Source organism: Rhinopithecus roxellana, chromosome 5 (assembly GCF_007565055.1).
Source record: "Rhinopithecus roxellana isolate Shanxi Qingling chromosome 5, ASM756505v1, whole genome shotgun sequence".
Classification (NCBI taxonomy): domain Eukaryota; kingdom Metazoa; phylum Chordata; class Mammalia; order Primates; family Cercopithecidae; genus Rhinopithecus; species Rhinopithecus roxellana.
Window position 1 is genome coordinate 46,552,571 of NC_044553.1, and position 16,793 is coordinate 46,569,363.

A 16,793-nucleotide genomic window follows, 5' to 3' on the forward strand; every position below is an offset into this window, starting at 1 on the left:
AAATTATGCAGGAAACCAAGAAATACATGAGGCAGGATGATGCCATTTTTCTTAAAATTAACAAGAAAGCACACCTATATGCATGACCATATGTGGTTAAACTGAAAACTCTACACCAAGAGATTAATAAGAACTAACCTTTGGCGATGGGTTCTGGGTGACTTTGGTATTTTCCTTTTTGCTTGACTGCATGGTATGAACCATGTTAAATGAACATGTATTGCTTTAAGGGGTTTTTATATGTTGCTTTTTAAATAAGTTATACAAGACATACTCCCTGCTTCTGGTGTTTTGGGAGTAAACAATCGTGATGGGGAGGAGTGAGGCTGTCTGGAGTTAGGAGGGACTGACTACGGACACCATTTGTTTCTTTTTATACCCAGTCTATCAAAAAACCATACTTCCATGTTTTCAATGCAGTAAGTTCAGCCCACGTTCCAAGAACATTTCAAAATACAATTTGTTCAACTACTACATTCAGTGGAAATGAAGATTTCTATGGGCTTGTCAATCCTCCATTTATAACGGTTTCTGTGGCAAAATGCATTTTAATTACCAATAAACAACTGTACAGTTGAATTTTTGGAAAATAACTCGGAAATAGGGGAAGCACTTACACACCTGCCCGAGTGCGTGGTAATAATGACCCATACTTACTGTTTACTCGCTGCATTCTTCATTTCGTTTCACCCTACAACAGCCTCACATGGGAGATTTTATTATTACTCCCATTTTACAGGTACGGAAACCAAGGCACAGAGGTCACAAAACATTACGGTCACCAGATCTATGCAGACCAAGCCAGACAGTCCAGATCCACATCCTGCCACCCAGCTCCTTCTAATCAATTATCTGCCAGTTTTCAAGTGCTGTGGGTGCTGCACGTAAAAGTGATTAACATTTTTTTGATGGTGAGAAGTCCAGATAAAGTAAGCATATTTCAGTATTTTGACCAAATAAAATAAAAACTTGCAACTGAACGTAACTGCTTTTGTACAATTAAATTAAATGAAGCTGCCGGGTGCGGTGGCTCACGCCTGTAATCCCAGCACCTTGGGCGGCCGAGGCAGATGGATGATGAGGTCAAGAGATCCAGACCAGCCAGACCAACAAGGTGAAACCCCGTCTCTACTAAAAATACAAAAATTAGCTGGGCGTGGTGGCACACGCCTGTAGTCCCAGCTACTCAGGAGGCTGAGGCAGGAGAATCGCTTGAACCTGGGAGGTGAAGGTTGCAGTAAGCCAAGATTACGCCAACTGCACTTCAGCCTGGGTGACAGAGCAAGACTCCATCTCAAAACAAAACAAAACAAAAAAAGGAAGCCCTGCACAGGTATCTGGAGCAGAAGTCAGCAATTTTTTTTCTGCAAAGGGCCAGAAAGTCAATATTTGAGACTTTGCAGACAGTCTGTTACAACTACGTAGCTCTGCCACTGTAGTGTGAAAACAACCCTAGACAACAACTAAACGAATGACCATGGCTGTGTTCCAACAAAACTGCTGTCCAAAAAACGGTGGTAAGATTTTGTCTGTCAGCCATAGGTCGCCACCCTGATACAGAAGTTATATAAGTAATAATGTACATTTCAAAATTGCTGAGTGTAGATTTTACATGTTTACACCACACACAATAAGTATGTGAAGTGACAGATATGTTAATTAGTTTGATTTTATTGTTTCAAAATGTATACACATATTAAAACATCACATTGCCAGGCGCAGTGGCTCATACCTGTAGTCCTAGCACTTTAGAAGGCCGAGGCAGATGGGTTGCTTGAGTTCAAAAGTTTGAGACCAGCCTGGGCAACATAGTAAAACCCTATTTCTACAAAAAATTAGCCAGGCATTGTGGTGTGTGCCTGTAGTCCAGCTACTTGGGAGGCTGAGGTGGGAAGATCACCTGAGCCCGGGAGGCAGAGGCTGCAGTGAGCCGGGATCGTGCCACTGCACTCCAGCCTGGTGACAGAGAGAGACCTTGTCTCAAAAAAAAAAGAAAAAGAAAAAGAAAAAGAAAGAAAAGAAAAAAAAATCACATTATATCCCACAACTATATGCAATTAGTATTTGTCACTTAAAAATAAAATAAGTTTACTTTTTTTTTTTGGAGACAAGAGTCTTGCTCTGTCACCCAGGCTGGAGTACAGTGGTGCAATTTTGGTTCGCTGCAATCTCTGCCTCCCAGACTTAAGCAATTCTCCTGCCTCAGCCTCTCAAGTAACTGGGATTACATGCATACGCCACCATAGCCCGCTAATTTTGCGTTTTTAGTAGAGACAGGGTTTCACCATGTTGGCCAGACTAGTCTCAAACTCCTGATCTCAAGTGATCCACCCGTCTCAGCTTCCCAAAGTGCTATAAAAATAAAATAAATTTTTTAAATGATGCAATTATAATGCAGCCAATAACTCCAACTATATCTGTTAATCCTTGAAAACAGAGGTTCAGAGGTTTAACTGCATAGATATTGGTAAAATTCCCTTATAGTAAATAAGAAACAGCAGAGTACTGGTCAGAATGGTCCCAATGCCTTGGAATAATGCTGTTAATTATTTGATAGTATTGTTTGCTAAATACCTGATAATTTGAACCCCCACCCTGCCCCCCACTTACCAGTGATGGGACAGGCAGCCCCTGCAAAAGTTATTACTGCATACGTTCCAGTGCTTTTAGCTAATAGTCAAACAAGCAGTTTAAGTAATCATAATAAGCCACCGATGTGAAAACTATTCTTCCCCAAGCTTTTTGGGTAAAAATCTAAGATGTGTATCACATCAGTAGCAAAGACTCCACTTTTTAATAGGTCATCCATGACACCATACTTTCAGAAGGTACTACTGGCATCCAAATTAAACTTTTTGGTACGATTATATAGATTTCACAGAGTTTTGCATGTCCATGACTAACTCTCACAATAGTTCTACCACTATATCTTTACATAGTTGCATCAGACGAAACTCCTGAATCCTACAGGAACTTAAGCAAATATCACAGTTCCCTGTTGATAATGAATTCAACCCACATTTGAATCAAACTTCCATTCCGCATTTTTTAAAGCCCCATAAAAAATGGCAACTGGCAAGCTAAAATTGAAACATAAAGAACAACTCAAGAACGTCAGGTATTTTCAATAGTCAATCTTCACTTCTCGCGTTGCCTTTAGTAAACATTAAAATGCAGAAAAACTGGCAAAATTTTTAAGCCTTTTAAGTCCAGACTTAAATGTCTCTGCTTTGCAATCAGGATGTATTATTGACAGAACTCTTTGCAAACCAGGACTTCCTCTAGGAAGAGCAGAGGTTTTAGACACCACGTGCATGACTTCAGCATGTCAAAGGGACAATATTATAGATGAAAATAGGTAAATACTGGCTACGTCTTCACTTTGTGAAATGCCAGGAGAATAAGTGGACATCATCTCTGCCCTTTGCACAGCCTGAACCAAGTGATATAAACATACAAAACCTCATTCTGAAACTGTGAAAAACAAGGTGAGCACACAGCATCCATTCAGACTTTCAGACAACTCTTCTCAAGCAGGAATAAAGCCACAAGTTCAGTTTTTTTGTTTGTTTGTTTGTTTTTTATAATAGAGAAGGGGTTTCCTTGTGTTGCCCAGGATGGTCTGGAACTCCTGGGCTCAAGCAATCCTCCTACCTCAGCCTCCCAAATTGCTGGGATTACCCACGTGAGCTGCTGCACCTAGCATAAAGCCACAATTTAACTGTGGACATTGTAATATCACTTAGAAATGTCCAAAGCAGCCAATAAAGGATACAAAAATGTAGTCGTCCATGTATCTCTTCTTCAGATTCTCCACGATGGAATTCTCTGTGATCTTGGAGAGTAGCACCATGTCGTCCACACCACTGTGCTTGACATTGTGGCTTTGCCAGTGGTATCGGTAGGCACCTTTGCTTCCCTGGGAACATAAAACACACAATTACTAGGATAGCTTATTTTCCCCTGTAGTAACAAAGAGAAAATGCTGTTAATTTCCCAAATATTTTTTCAAATAAAATGTAGCAGAATGAGTAGTGCAGAGAAAGATCCTGCAATCAATGAGGATTCAAGTTCCAGCTTTGCTACCTACGGACTAAGTGGGGAAAAGCTCCCTAAGCTCTCACTGTGTCCCAAATATTCTTCAAATAAAATGTAGCAGAATGAGCAGTGCAGAGAAAGATTCTGCAATCAATGAGATGAGGATTCAAGTTCCAGCTTTGCTATCTACATACTAAGTGGGGAAAAGCTCCCTAAGCTCACTGTATCCCTGAAGTGACACAAAGTGACCTCTTTTCTCATTTGTAAAATGGGAGACAGACCCACTTCACAACGTTGCTGTAAGGATTAAACAAAATAATATGCGTGAAGTGCTAAACAGTGTCAGGAATATAGCATAACGCATGGTCGATAGTCTCTGATGACTCCTTCAACCATACTGTTGTGTTGAATTTGTCAGTGAAAATAAGCAACGACACAGAAACTTTCTAGTCTCGTTTTGCAAATTATATGATAGAACCCAGAACTTGAAAGAATATGTATCACACAAAGGTTATGTCACACAGTCATAATTTCTCAAGTCATCTAAATTACTTTCCCTTCATAAACCTATCACTGTCATACATTTAATACTGTCTTTCCATATTCAAAAGATGGCTACATTTTTATGACTGATTACTGCTCTAATAACGAGGATGTGCACAGGACAGACGAAATGAGATCACGGAACACGCCCAGGAGAGGAAGACCTCATCCCCGCATGGCCCCCTTGAGTAGACGAAGCTGTGGCCCTCATCTACGTCTGGGATTTTTCGGCTTCACACCAGGGCGGCCCCTGAACACTCTGTGGACTCCAGGGCCTCCTTTCATTTGACATTTCTGTAGTGGGGTTCCCCATGTGTTCAGCTATATGCCAAGTTCTTATGGCACACTTGGGTAGCTTAAAGTCCTATGAAGACACCTAGATAATGATGGAACAAAGTTGATTCATGAGCACTCGGGGAGCTGAGCACTTGGGCAGTTCAAAGTTCCTTGAAGGACACCTAGATAATGATGGAACAAAGTGATTCATGCATCAATAACAGTCAACATATACACACACAAAATGGGTGTTCCAGGAGTGAAGGGTAGGCCACTTTGTCCTGGGAGAGGCAGAAGAAATGACTTCCCGGAAAAGGAGCCATTTGAAGTAGGTCTAAGATATTTAGAATTTGCCGGAGGAGACCAGAGGAGGAAGGACATTCATTATAATCTACACTTATCAGCAAAAAAGCTAATAAATATGAAGTAATGGCAAATATTACATGACAATATTGGAAGATCCTCCCTCACCTTCAAATGCTTGCATTCTACTGGGAGTGTCGCCAATGGGTAAGTGCAGTGGGCACTGAACTGGGTGAGACTTGCCCCTGCTCCCTCCCTGCTCACTACTTGAGGGACTTTGAATGAAGGAGAGAAAAATTCTGAGTAAGGGTATCTAGAAAGGCCAACTGCTCAGACATCTAAACTAGGATGAAAAAAGGGAAAAGGAGGCTTTTTGAGAGGAGAAGATGAAAAGAAACAAGATAGAAGCCATTTCAAATTTTATTTTAAAATTCATTAAATGGTTTACTTTTTTTTCCTATGGGAAACACAGATCCTTGCTAAGAGCAAGTTCTAAGAGGCTCTAGGAAAAGCTATCTTTTAAAATCAGCCAAGAAGGGGCTACCACTGGAAAAGGATACAGTGTCATGGGCTCCTGCTCTGGAAAGGGATTCTGGAAGGCTTGCCACCCATGCTGTCTTGCCGAGGGAAACTCTCTATATCTGGCATTCTCAGAACTACATGCAACATCAATTCTACAAAATTACCTCAGCCCTCACCACTCCTTCTTCCTCTTGTGGCAAAGCAGAAAGAGAAAAAAGCACTGGCCACAGCGTGACTCACTAGATTTCCATTGAATACCCATGGTCTCCATCCAGCCGGATAATTCCCAGTGATTCCTCCTCTCCTCACCTCCCCACCGTTTCCAGGTTTCTGGGCACCCACAGTAACTCTGCACAGAAAACTAAGGTCCCAGAGTAACCAACCTGTAGGTTGGTTGGTTGGTTTTTAGCCCTCATAGACATCTAAAAATGTAAGCACCGTTGAACAAAACACAAGGGCTGTTAATAAGTGGTTATTAGACTTCTATAAAGGACAAGAAACAGAGAAGCTCTGTGTCATGGTGTATATGTTTGTGCTGATCCGAAGAAACTGCCTTCCTAGCATAACCCATCAAACCCATCAGTCTTTCTGTGTCTCACTGCACAGAGACACATTCCTGACTGCCCCCACTCAGAGGCTGTTTCCTCCTCTTTCTCATGGTAGTTATTTCCTAGTAGAACAGCACTCACAGTGGAGTTCATTGATTCTCATAGTTCCAAATATCACTCGACACTGAAGATTCCTAGCCCCAGTCTTTAGTGCTCGAAGAGGACTCATTTTCCAGTCTGCTATCTACAACGAGGCGACAGTGGTTACAATATGCAAAGCAATGAGTTATTCGATTTGTGGAGGGTGATCTACTTACTACTGCAAGCAATCCTAGGAGACAGGGGTTAATATTCCCATGCCACATAGGAGGAAACTGAGATCTCCCAACTAGTAAGTAGCCAAGGCAAGATGTGAACCGAAGATTCAATGACTACGGATGCATCCAAACGTGGTTTCTTTACAGTCTCCTAAATGAATGACTTACTGGATATCTAGCCATTAAGTTTAACATGTCAACAGAACGACAGACTATCTCCAAAACAAAATGTATCATTAAAAAGACATACAATTTTTAGGCTGGGTATGATGGCTCACGCCTGTAATCCCAGCACTTTGGGAGGCCAAGGCAGGCAGATCACAAGGTCAGGAGTTCGAGACCAGCTTGATCAACATAGTGAAAAAAAAAAACAGAAAAATTAGCCGGGCATGGTGGTGTGTGCCTGTAATCCCAGCTACTCGGGAGGCTGAGCCAGGAGAATGGCGTGACCCCGGCAGGCAGAGCTAACAGTGAGCTGAGATCACGCCACTGCACTCCAGCCTGGGCGATACAGTGAGACTCTGTCTCAAAAAAAAAAAAAAAAAAAAAAAAAAAAAGACATACAATTTTTATTCATGACCATCTTTTCTGAGCATTGAAGACTAAACACCAAAGCTATTTTTGATTTGATACTTTTTTATATCCAATAGGTCACATATCAGTTTCTCTCTCTCTCTCTCCCCCTCGCTCTGTCTTTCTTCTGCCCTCCCTCCCTAACTACTGTCTCCCTTCCCCATCTCTCCCTCCCTCTGCCAGGCAATTATAGTCACATATGTGAACTCATTCAACCTTCACAACCCTCCCCCCATACTATGTATTACTATCTCTATTTTACTGCTGAAAAACTGTAAACAGCCCAAGGTTTCCTAATGATAACTTCTGTCTTTAGTGACCACTCCTCACTATGTCCAAAAACCCACCCAGATGAGGCAAAGGGAGGGAGGAAAGAACCTGGAGGTGGGAGCAACTCAGAGCCTTTGGGAGAACCTGACCTGCCCAGAGCATCAAGAACAAGGTGGATCAACGAAAGCTGGGCTAGGGCTGAGCTGGGAAGCTCTAACAGAGGGTGATAAGGTTGTCAGGAAAGCTGCAAACCAAACATGGATGTGCAGGCTCTCAGCACAGCCTGGGAAGCTGAAAAGTTCCCCACAGTGAAACAAAAACCCTTTTCTGTTGCTGGGTTGGGGACAACAGAGTTTAGTACTAGTGTGACTTGTCCAGAGGCACAGGGCCTCTGCACACAGGCACTGAATCCCGGGAGTAAGTGGGCAGGGTGGTGGGGCATCGTTACCATGCACAATCCTGTGATCTAGGGAGCAGAGGCTGAAAGTTGTTCTAAGACACAAACTACTGCCCTAGAATTGTGAGAATATGCATTAGGGCTCTGGAACAACTAACCCTTCACACCTGTTTTGCCCCTCCTTTCTTCTTCTACCCCTGCTGAGAGGCAGGGGCAGGTTTGGCTGCCATGTGTGCTGGGAGAGGGCAGCAGAGATGGTTCCTCATCAGTGTGAGGACAGCTGTTCTCTTCAGAGGGCAAAGGCTACTACCTCACGGACTCTCAGGCGAGCTTCATTTTTGACTAATTCCCTTTTGCTTCCCACATTAAAAATGGTACCATTTTAAACAGGTGGATACTCAACAAGGTATTGCATTTTCCAGCAGCCCCTGGTGAGCGCAGTACACTGTACAAAGGGAGGAGGGCAGTGGCGGGCATGCCAGCTACAACATGAATGTAGTAACAATAATGAAAAGTTACTCTTACCCCTGAGACTTCCTACAAATGATGAGGGAGAAATTTCCATTAGACAGAGATTGAGAACAGACACTCTTAGCTCCACATTCAGTTTCTAAGGATGATGTAGTTTATTAAAAAGCAGTTGATTCATGTGCAAGTTCTGGAAAGAAGGGTACGCCCCTATCCACACAATAGCCTGGTTTGTTGCTAACATTTAAGAGGTGGCACCCAAACACCAGAGTCCCTCAAACACCGGAAGAACTCAGCCTTGAGGCTGGGAACCTCAGCTGGGTGATTCCCTGACTGATTTTTTTAAAGGTGGAACCTCACTAACTGGTGTGTGTTTACCAGGGTGGGGACCAGGAAGAGCAAAGGTGAGTCAGCATACACAGGGAGGATTATTCTCTCCTGAAAGTCCACCTTCATTGCCCAGGAGACAGCCCCAGGGTAGGCCTGGCCGACAGAGCAGCGGTTTTGCAAACACTTCACTAGTGTCCCAGGGAGCACTGTTCTTTGATTTATCTGGGAGAAAGGACGAGTTACCCATACACTGGGTAACCACCATCTTCAAATGCCTTCAAATGCCCAGAAAAGAGAGACAATTGAGTGTGTTGTGTAAGTACAACAAGGCCCCCGTACAGGGCAGGGGGGAGGAGGTGACCATCAGTACTCTTAGAAACTTCTACAAAGAGTATACCGCACAGTATTTTTAGGTAGCAATTTGGAAATCAGTATTGAAATTTTAGAGACACAGACCAATATATAAACATAATTGACTAAATACCAATCAAAGTCTCGGCCAGGTGCTGTGGCATATGCCTGTAATCCCAGCACTTTGGGAGGCTGAGGTGGGCAGATCACAAGCTCAAGAGATCGAGACCATCCTGGTCAGCATAGCGAAACCCCGTTTCTACTAAAAATACAAAATTTAGCTGGGTATGGTGGCATGCGCCTGTAGTCCCGGCTACTCAGCAGGCTGAGGCAGGAGAATCGCTTGAACCCAGCAGGCGGAGGTTGCAGTCAGCTGAGATCGGGCCACTGCACTCCAGCCTGGCAAAAGAGCGAGAGTCCGTCTCAAAAAAAAAAAAAAAAAAAAAAAATCAAAGCCTCATCCTTTTTGAGCCAGCAACTGTATATTTTAGGAATTACCTCGAGATATAACTGAAAAAGATACATATGCAAGGTTGTTCACTGTAGCAAAGTTTGTAATAGGGAAACAGAAGCATCATTAAGGGACTGATCAGAATACAGCACACTCTGCAAAGGAGTACTTTGCAGTCATTAAAGGAACCTGCATGTACTCACATAGAAAGAGCTTCAAGACATTGTTTCATTGAAAGAGTAATCAATATGTGGAACAGATATGGAATTATTGTATTTGTGTAATTTTTTTTTTTTTTTTTTTTTTTTTGAGACGGAGTCTCGCTCTGTCGCCCAGGCTGGAGTGCAGTGGCCGGATCTCAGCTCACTGCAAGCTCCGCCTCCCGGGTTTACGCCATTCTCCTGCCTCAGCCTCCCGAGTAGCTGGGACGACAGGCGCCCGCCACCTCGCCCGGCTAGTTTTTTGTATTTTTTAGTAGAGACGGGGTTTCACCGTGTTAGCCAGGATGGTCTCGATCTCCTGACCTCGTGATCCGCCCGTCTCGGCCTCCCAAAGTGCTGGGGTTACAGGCTTGAGCCACCGCGCCCGGCCTAAATTTGTGTAATTTTTTTAAAAAGGCATGTGTGCTATAATTGTTTTGTTGGTACTTTTGGGGAGAAAACCTGGAGTTTTAAGAGAAGTGTAACTTTTATTTTCCATTTTAGACCTTTTCGTACAGTTTACAATTTTTAACCATATGCATGTGTTAGTAAAATCTTAAAAGAAATAGAAACATCAATATAATTGAGCATTTTCTGGGGTGCTGTTGGACACTGACCAGGCTCTCAAAGTCAAAAGCTAGGACTGTCCTAAGACTGGATTCTGTGCTAAGTCCAGGTTTGAAAGGTGATTGGAAGATGCTGTCTGGACAATAAGATAGTATCATGTCTGGGCCATTTAGGTGGCCCATGAGCACAATAGGATAGCAGATCTGACTTCGGAAAACCTGGGACTAGAATGCTCCCAGTGTTATAAGTGGATCACCCTGAGAAGCAGATAAACCATATTCTTATGGTCAACAATGGACAATGGGGTAACACTCTGGCCTGCAGTCCAACTGAGCTTGTTTTTTAATGGGATTTTTCTGTCTCCGTGAGTAATAACAGGAAAGGAACTACCTGCTAACACTTTGATCTTTTAATTTTAAGACATTCTGGAATTCCACCTTTTACATTTCTGCCATTTTACTGGACAAAAACATTTATTTCCACTGCAAATTATGAAAACTCAGCCAAAAATATTTGTCTGCTACATACAAAGCACTGGGCTTGCAAACTGCTCTACTAACCAGCAATGGGCTTGCACTTTATTTCAACTTTATGAAATTTAAACCCCCTAATATTTTGGTGATGGGAAGATGTGTCTCTGAAGCAAGTGTGTGCTGGACTTCCGTGCACAGAGTACAATACAAAGAAAAAGTGTTTCTGGAACAGTGCGCAGGGGACAGGGTAGTCAGTAGCCAACAAACCACTCGTATTCCCTTACACCCCTAGGTAATTGGAACTAACATGTACTGAAACCAGAAATATGTGCCAATGCTTTTTACATAATTATGTCATTTAATTCTCACAACACTTGCAAGACACAAGTATTATAATTTCTGCACTATTTTACAAATGGAGAAACTGAAGCCTGGGGTCATAATGCACCATGATGCCTTTGCTTGGAGTGGGTGGAAAAGTACACTGGGAGGTTGGCATGTGAGGCTTGGGGCAGGGACTAACTCAATGAATATGGAGTATGTGCTTATTCATAAAGTTTCATCCACTTAAACATATGTGACCATACCACAAATTCATTATTTGTGTAGCATTTTCACATACGTGGTCTCCCTTAATCCCTGAGACTTGACACAGAGATTTCTGACTTCCTTTTCTCTGCTCTTTCTGCTATATCACAGCTCACTTCCAATATCATCGTTAAGTCCAAGTGTAGACACTGGCTCCAGATCTACCATGGGTCCGGTGATCTCTTGGTGGTGTCTGGAATCAACCTTCCTAGAAGTGTTGGCCCCCACTGGAGAAGTGTGCCACCACTAGAGCAAACATATAACATACCATTCAACCTGGGACACTTTTGATGCAGAAGAGAGAGTTGTTAATAATAAAGCTGGAGGAAGAGGCATCAACTGGGACTATCTCAGGCTGCAAGGTTGTATTTGTGACCAACTTGATCTCAAAAAAGCCAAGGACAACTCTCAAAGACTAGCCCTCCCAGCCAAGACCCTGTGCCACTTAGCCATAGAGTGTCATACAAATCACTCCACTTCTCGGAGCCTGTCCCCTCCTCAGCAAAAAGGGGTTCATAACACTACACTGCCCCCGGGCCATTGGGAAGATCAAATAAGACGAACCATCAAGCCACCCCCAATCCTTTTAGGGGTAGAGTTGGTTTTACATGATGGCATGATCCAATGCATGGAAGGTGAACACCAAGCTAGCAACACTGGTTGAGTGGGTTAGAAGGAAGAGGAGAAAAAAGGTTTGTTAAAAATAACAAGGGGCCGGGCGCGGTGGCTCAAGCCTGTAATCCCAGCACTTTGGGAGGCCGAGACGGGCGTATCACGAGGTCAGGAGATCGAGACCATCCTGGCTAACATGGTGAAACCCCGTCTCTACTAAAAATATAAAAAACTAGCCGGGCGACCTGGCGGGCGCCTGTAGTCCCAGCTACTCGGGAGGCTGAGGCAGGAGAATGGCGTGAACCCGGGAGGCGGAGCTTGCAGTGAGCTGAGATCCGGCCACTGCACTCCAGCCTGGGCGACAGAGCGAGACTCCGTCTCAAAAAAAAAAAAAAAAAATAACAAGGGATGGTAACGAGCCTCAATTTTGTTTTGATTGAACATATAATAGTATTTATATGCACTATCGCTGTACAAAAATACAGTTGTTAAAATGTTGTGGTTGTTTGTCTCTAAGTGTACTTTCTGTATGGTTTTATTTTTCTACTGAGTGTGTATAATATACACACATAGAGCTGTTTTCATTGTGAAAAAAATTAGATCAAATAAGATAATGGATGTGAAGGAATGTCGCTAAGCAGAATGAAATATATAAATGTCTGACACTGTTTTCCATATTTTTTATTATTTCATGTCAACTCAGTCTCCAGTTCTTTTTGTTTATTCCAGCTTGCAGATATAGCAAACTCTTTTTTTTAACAATAGGCCCCCAGAAGGAAGAGACACAATGACTTTCTTTTACTTTCTCTGCCTGAAATGTTAATTCTCAAACAAGATCATTTTTCTATATCAATGAGCAGTTCAAAGATAAGATGTTGTAAATGAACAGTCAATGTATTCCGTTAACTCTAAGATGCATTTTTTTCACATTTTTACATTGTGAAATTAGTATGTCTTATAATCAACTGGGCGCAGCAGCTCGTGCCTGTAATCCCAGCACTTTGGGAGGACAAGGAGGGCAGATCACTTGAGATCAGGAGTTCAAGACCAGCCTGGCCAACATGCTGAAACCCCGTTCCTGCTAAAAATACAAAATTAGCCAGGCACGGTGGTACACGCCTGTAATCCCAGCTACTCTGGAGGCTGAGTCAGGAGAATTGCTTGACCCTGGAAGGCACAGGTTGCAGTGAGCTGAGATCATGCCACTGCACTTCAGCCTGGGCAACAAGAGTGAAACTCCATTTAAAAAAAAAAAAAAAAAAAAAGGATGTCTTATAGTCAATGATGTGTCATAGCTTAACTGGTAGTGTTTTTCTAATTTTTCAATGCAGTAAATAAAATAATGATGCTCCTTTTATAACCAGTAGCATCTTAGGTGTGATGAATTACGGTGCATGACATTTACTAAGGGCCAGCTACTCTTCAAGTATCATTGTTTAATATCATCACAAATGAAAAAAATTATAAAATTTTGATTATTCTGGAAGCATTGTACCAAATACTAATCTCATGTCAGGAACTGTGGTGTAGTGGCTTTACTGGTGAGGTTGATGATCACTCACTTTTAGAGGCTTTGTTGTGGAAATTTTTGTAGCTGCCAGGCCGCCCCCATCCCCACCTCCAACCCACTACAGGATGAGGACAAGGGTCCTGGATGACACGCTGCCCAAAAGAAGCCACCCATCGCCAGACCACAGGTTGCAAAGCAAGGTCTTTATGTAACTTCCTCTTCGCTTTGTAAAGACGTGTTCAAGTTTGTACCTCTTTCAACCTACAGGTTCTTTCAATACTAACACCATTTGAAGCAGGAAGGTGTCCCACTCTCCATGCGATATGTCTGCCCTAGGATTACCATGTCTGACTTTCCCCATGACTTTTCTCTCTTTTTTATTTTTTTTTTCGAGAAAGAGTCTCGCTCTGTCACCCAGGGTGGAGTGCAATGGCGTGATCTTGGCTCACTGCAACCTCCACCTCCCTGGTTCAAGTGATTCTCCTGCCTCAAGTCTCCTGAGTAGCTGGGACTACAGGCATGCGCTACCACACCCAGTTTATTTTTGTATTTTTAGTAGAGACGGGGTTGGCCCGTCTATTTTTAGTAGAGACTATGTTGGCCAGGCTGGTCTCAAACTCCTGACCTCAGGTGATCTGCCTGCCTCAGCCTCCCAGAGGGTTAGGATTACAGGTGTGAGCCACTGCGCCCGGCCTCCATGACTTTTCTGACATATACCATACCATATTGCAATCTTTCCCAAACCTGTCATTTTCAACTATTTTAGCAAGTTTCCTATATCCACGTTCCACCAGTACTATGCTTCAAGTTTTTCTATAAACTGTCCTTAATAATTTTGATTAAATCTGGTGCTAGTTTGGTGTGCTAATTTTGTTTCTTCAATGTGTAAAAATAGCTACAAAGACAAATGTTGTAAGCCAGGTGCAGTGGCTCATGCCTGTAATCCCAAGGCTTTGGGAAGCAAAGGTGGGAGGATTGCTTGAGCCCAGGAGTTCAAGGCTGCAGTAAGCTATGATTGCACCACTGCACTTCAGCCTGGTGACAAAGCAAGACCCTGTTTAAAAAAGGAAAAGAAAAAGACAAATATTGTAAAATATACCAATGTGGGGTTGTAATACCAATGTTAAGGTCCATGTTCCACACCTGGGGACACACTGGCATTCTCTATTGGGCCTTTTCTTGTCAATTTCAAGTCTAGCCATAGGGAATTTAAATAACTTCTGTTCTATTTCCCAAATGTATTTTACTCTGCTGTGGAAAATCTCACATGGTAAGACCAAATTTCCCTTTTAGTTTGCAGATGAGAGCCTAGGTTTTGTTCTCACAAGTAGAACCTACCCTGGTTTGTATTCTTTTTTTTTCTTTTCTTTTTTTTTTTTTTGAGACGGAGCCTCATTCTGTTGCCCAGGCTAGAGTACAGTGGTGCGATCTCAGCTCACTGCAACCTCCACCTCCCGGGTTCACACCATTCTCCTGCCTCGGTCTCCCGAGTAGCTGGGATTACAGGCGCACACCACCACGTCCAGCTAATTTTTTGTGTACTTTTAGTAAAGACGGGATTTCACTATGTTGGCCAGACTGGTCTCGAACTCCTGACCTCGTGATCCGTCCGCCTCAGCATCCCAAAGTGCTGGGATTACAGGCATGAGCCACCGCACCCGGCCTGTGTTCATGTTCTGAATTCCCTGCACTTTCCATCAGGGCTCCTAACGCCCCTGCTCTACCTAGACCTCCCACCTCAGAAAACTCTTCCAGCCACTGGTGGGACATGTCAGTAGTCCCCACAGTCTGGGCTTGTCTTCAGGCTGAGCAGGAAATTCTCCTGGGCACCTGCTTTGTATTCTTTCTGTCTCGGGAAGTGCTTCCTGCAAGCACTACCAGAATGGTTCTGTCCTCTTTCCCTCACAAATTCCAGGAACCCTAGAATGGCGGCTCCTATCTCTGATCCTCACCAAGGGGGGCTCATGCCTGTAATCCCAGCACTTTGGGAGGCCAAGGAGGGAGAACTGCTTAAGCCGGAGTGTTAGAGACCAGCCTGGCCAACATAGCGAGACTCCGTCTCTGCACAAAATCAAAACATTAGCTGGGCGTGGTGGCACATGCCTGTGGTCCAGGCTACTCTTGAGAGCCAGAGGCGGGAGGATCGCTTAAGCCCAGGAGGTCAAGGCTGTAGTGAGCCATGATTGCATCACTGCGCTATAGCCTGGGTGACAGACCATGACTACATCAAGAGGGGAGGGGAGGGGAGGGGAGGGGAGGGGAAGTGAAAGGAGGGAGGAGGGGAGGGGGAGGAGGGGAAAGGGGGGGAAGAGGAGGGGAAAGGGAGGGGGAAGGGAGGGGGAGGGGAAAGGGAGGGGGAAGGGAGGGGGAGGGGGAGGTGGACGGAGGCAGCCCAGGCTCTCTGAGATGCTCAGGATATCCATCCTCCAGCGCACGAAAAGGGCTCTGGTTGCCCTCATCCCAGGGAGACGGGCAGTCAGAGGACAGTGGCTGCCTTCACAAGCCTGGTCTGGAACCCCTCAAGGTAATTGTGCATGCGTTTGAAGTGCAAATCTTAGCGAGGCTTCCCTGACCTGTCCTTGTCCATTTCTAACCCCTGCTTTCTCCCAGCTTTGAGGTTCCCAACACACCATTTTCTGTGCATATCATACTGGGCTTTGTTTCTGTGTTTCCAGAGTGTGTGTGTGAGGTGGGATCTTCAGTACCTACATTCCCATTGTCCCCCAGCTTAGGTATTCTTCTATGAACTCCTCCCTACCTCACCCCCAACTCTATGCCTACTAAACTCTCACCCAGCACAGGTCAGGCATCATCTTGTTTAGAAGTCTCCTCTAACAGCATTACCTGAGTGCCTGACTCCCTGATTAAACTGACCCCTGGACCAAGTCTTATTCACTATTCTGCTCCAAGACCTAGTAGAGTGCCATGATGCATGGCATGGGCAACCCCCAAGTATTCGTTGAATGAATGAAATACATTATTATTCTTCTCACATAACAGCTAATTCTTATTACATATCAAACAGTGCTCTAAACATTTTACATATAAATTATCTAATCCTTACAACTTCACTGAATGAAGCACAGGGAAGTGAAGTAACTTGCTCAGCTCCCACAGCTGGGCTTCAAACCCAGACGGTCTGCTCCAAATCTCTGCCCTTAAACACTGTACCTACTGCCTCTCATAATAAAGTAACAGCAGTTGGAAACAGCAATAATTCTAAAGTTCATAGTAACTGCTTTATTGCATGTTTACTATGTGTCATGTATCAACTTCTTTCTTCTGCCCAGTGACACACCAAGTACTTGTATTATCCTTTTTTTTAACAGAAGAAAAAGAAGTACCACGTGGTAAACAGAATACCTGGTACAAAGCCCTGCAGCTAGAAGCCCACAGAGCAGCCTGGCTCTGCACATCCTTGCATAAGACAGAGAAAGTTCTGTGCCCTGGGGTCAG

General features: G+C 43.8%; 1 protein-coding gene across 1 annotated transcript in view; it reads right to left on the reverse strand.

Annotated features, from left to right (window-relative positions):
• MYO1E (myosin IE) overlaps nucleotides 1-16,793 on the reverse strand; it is a 243,828-nt gene that overhangs the window by 138,831 nt on the left and 88,204 nt on the right. The window contains exon 2 of the mRNA XM_010374243.2: nucleotides 3,776-3,919. Coding sequence (XP_010372545.1) covers nucleotides 3,776-3,919 — 144 coding nt within the window. The remainder of the gene's footprint in view (nucleotides 1-3,775; nucleotides 3,920-16,793) is intronic.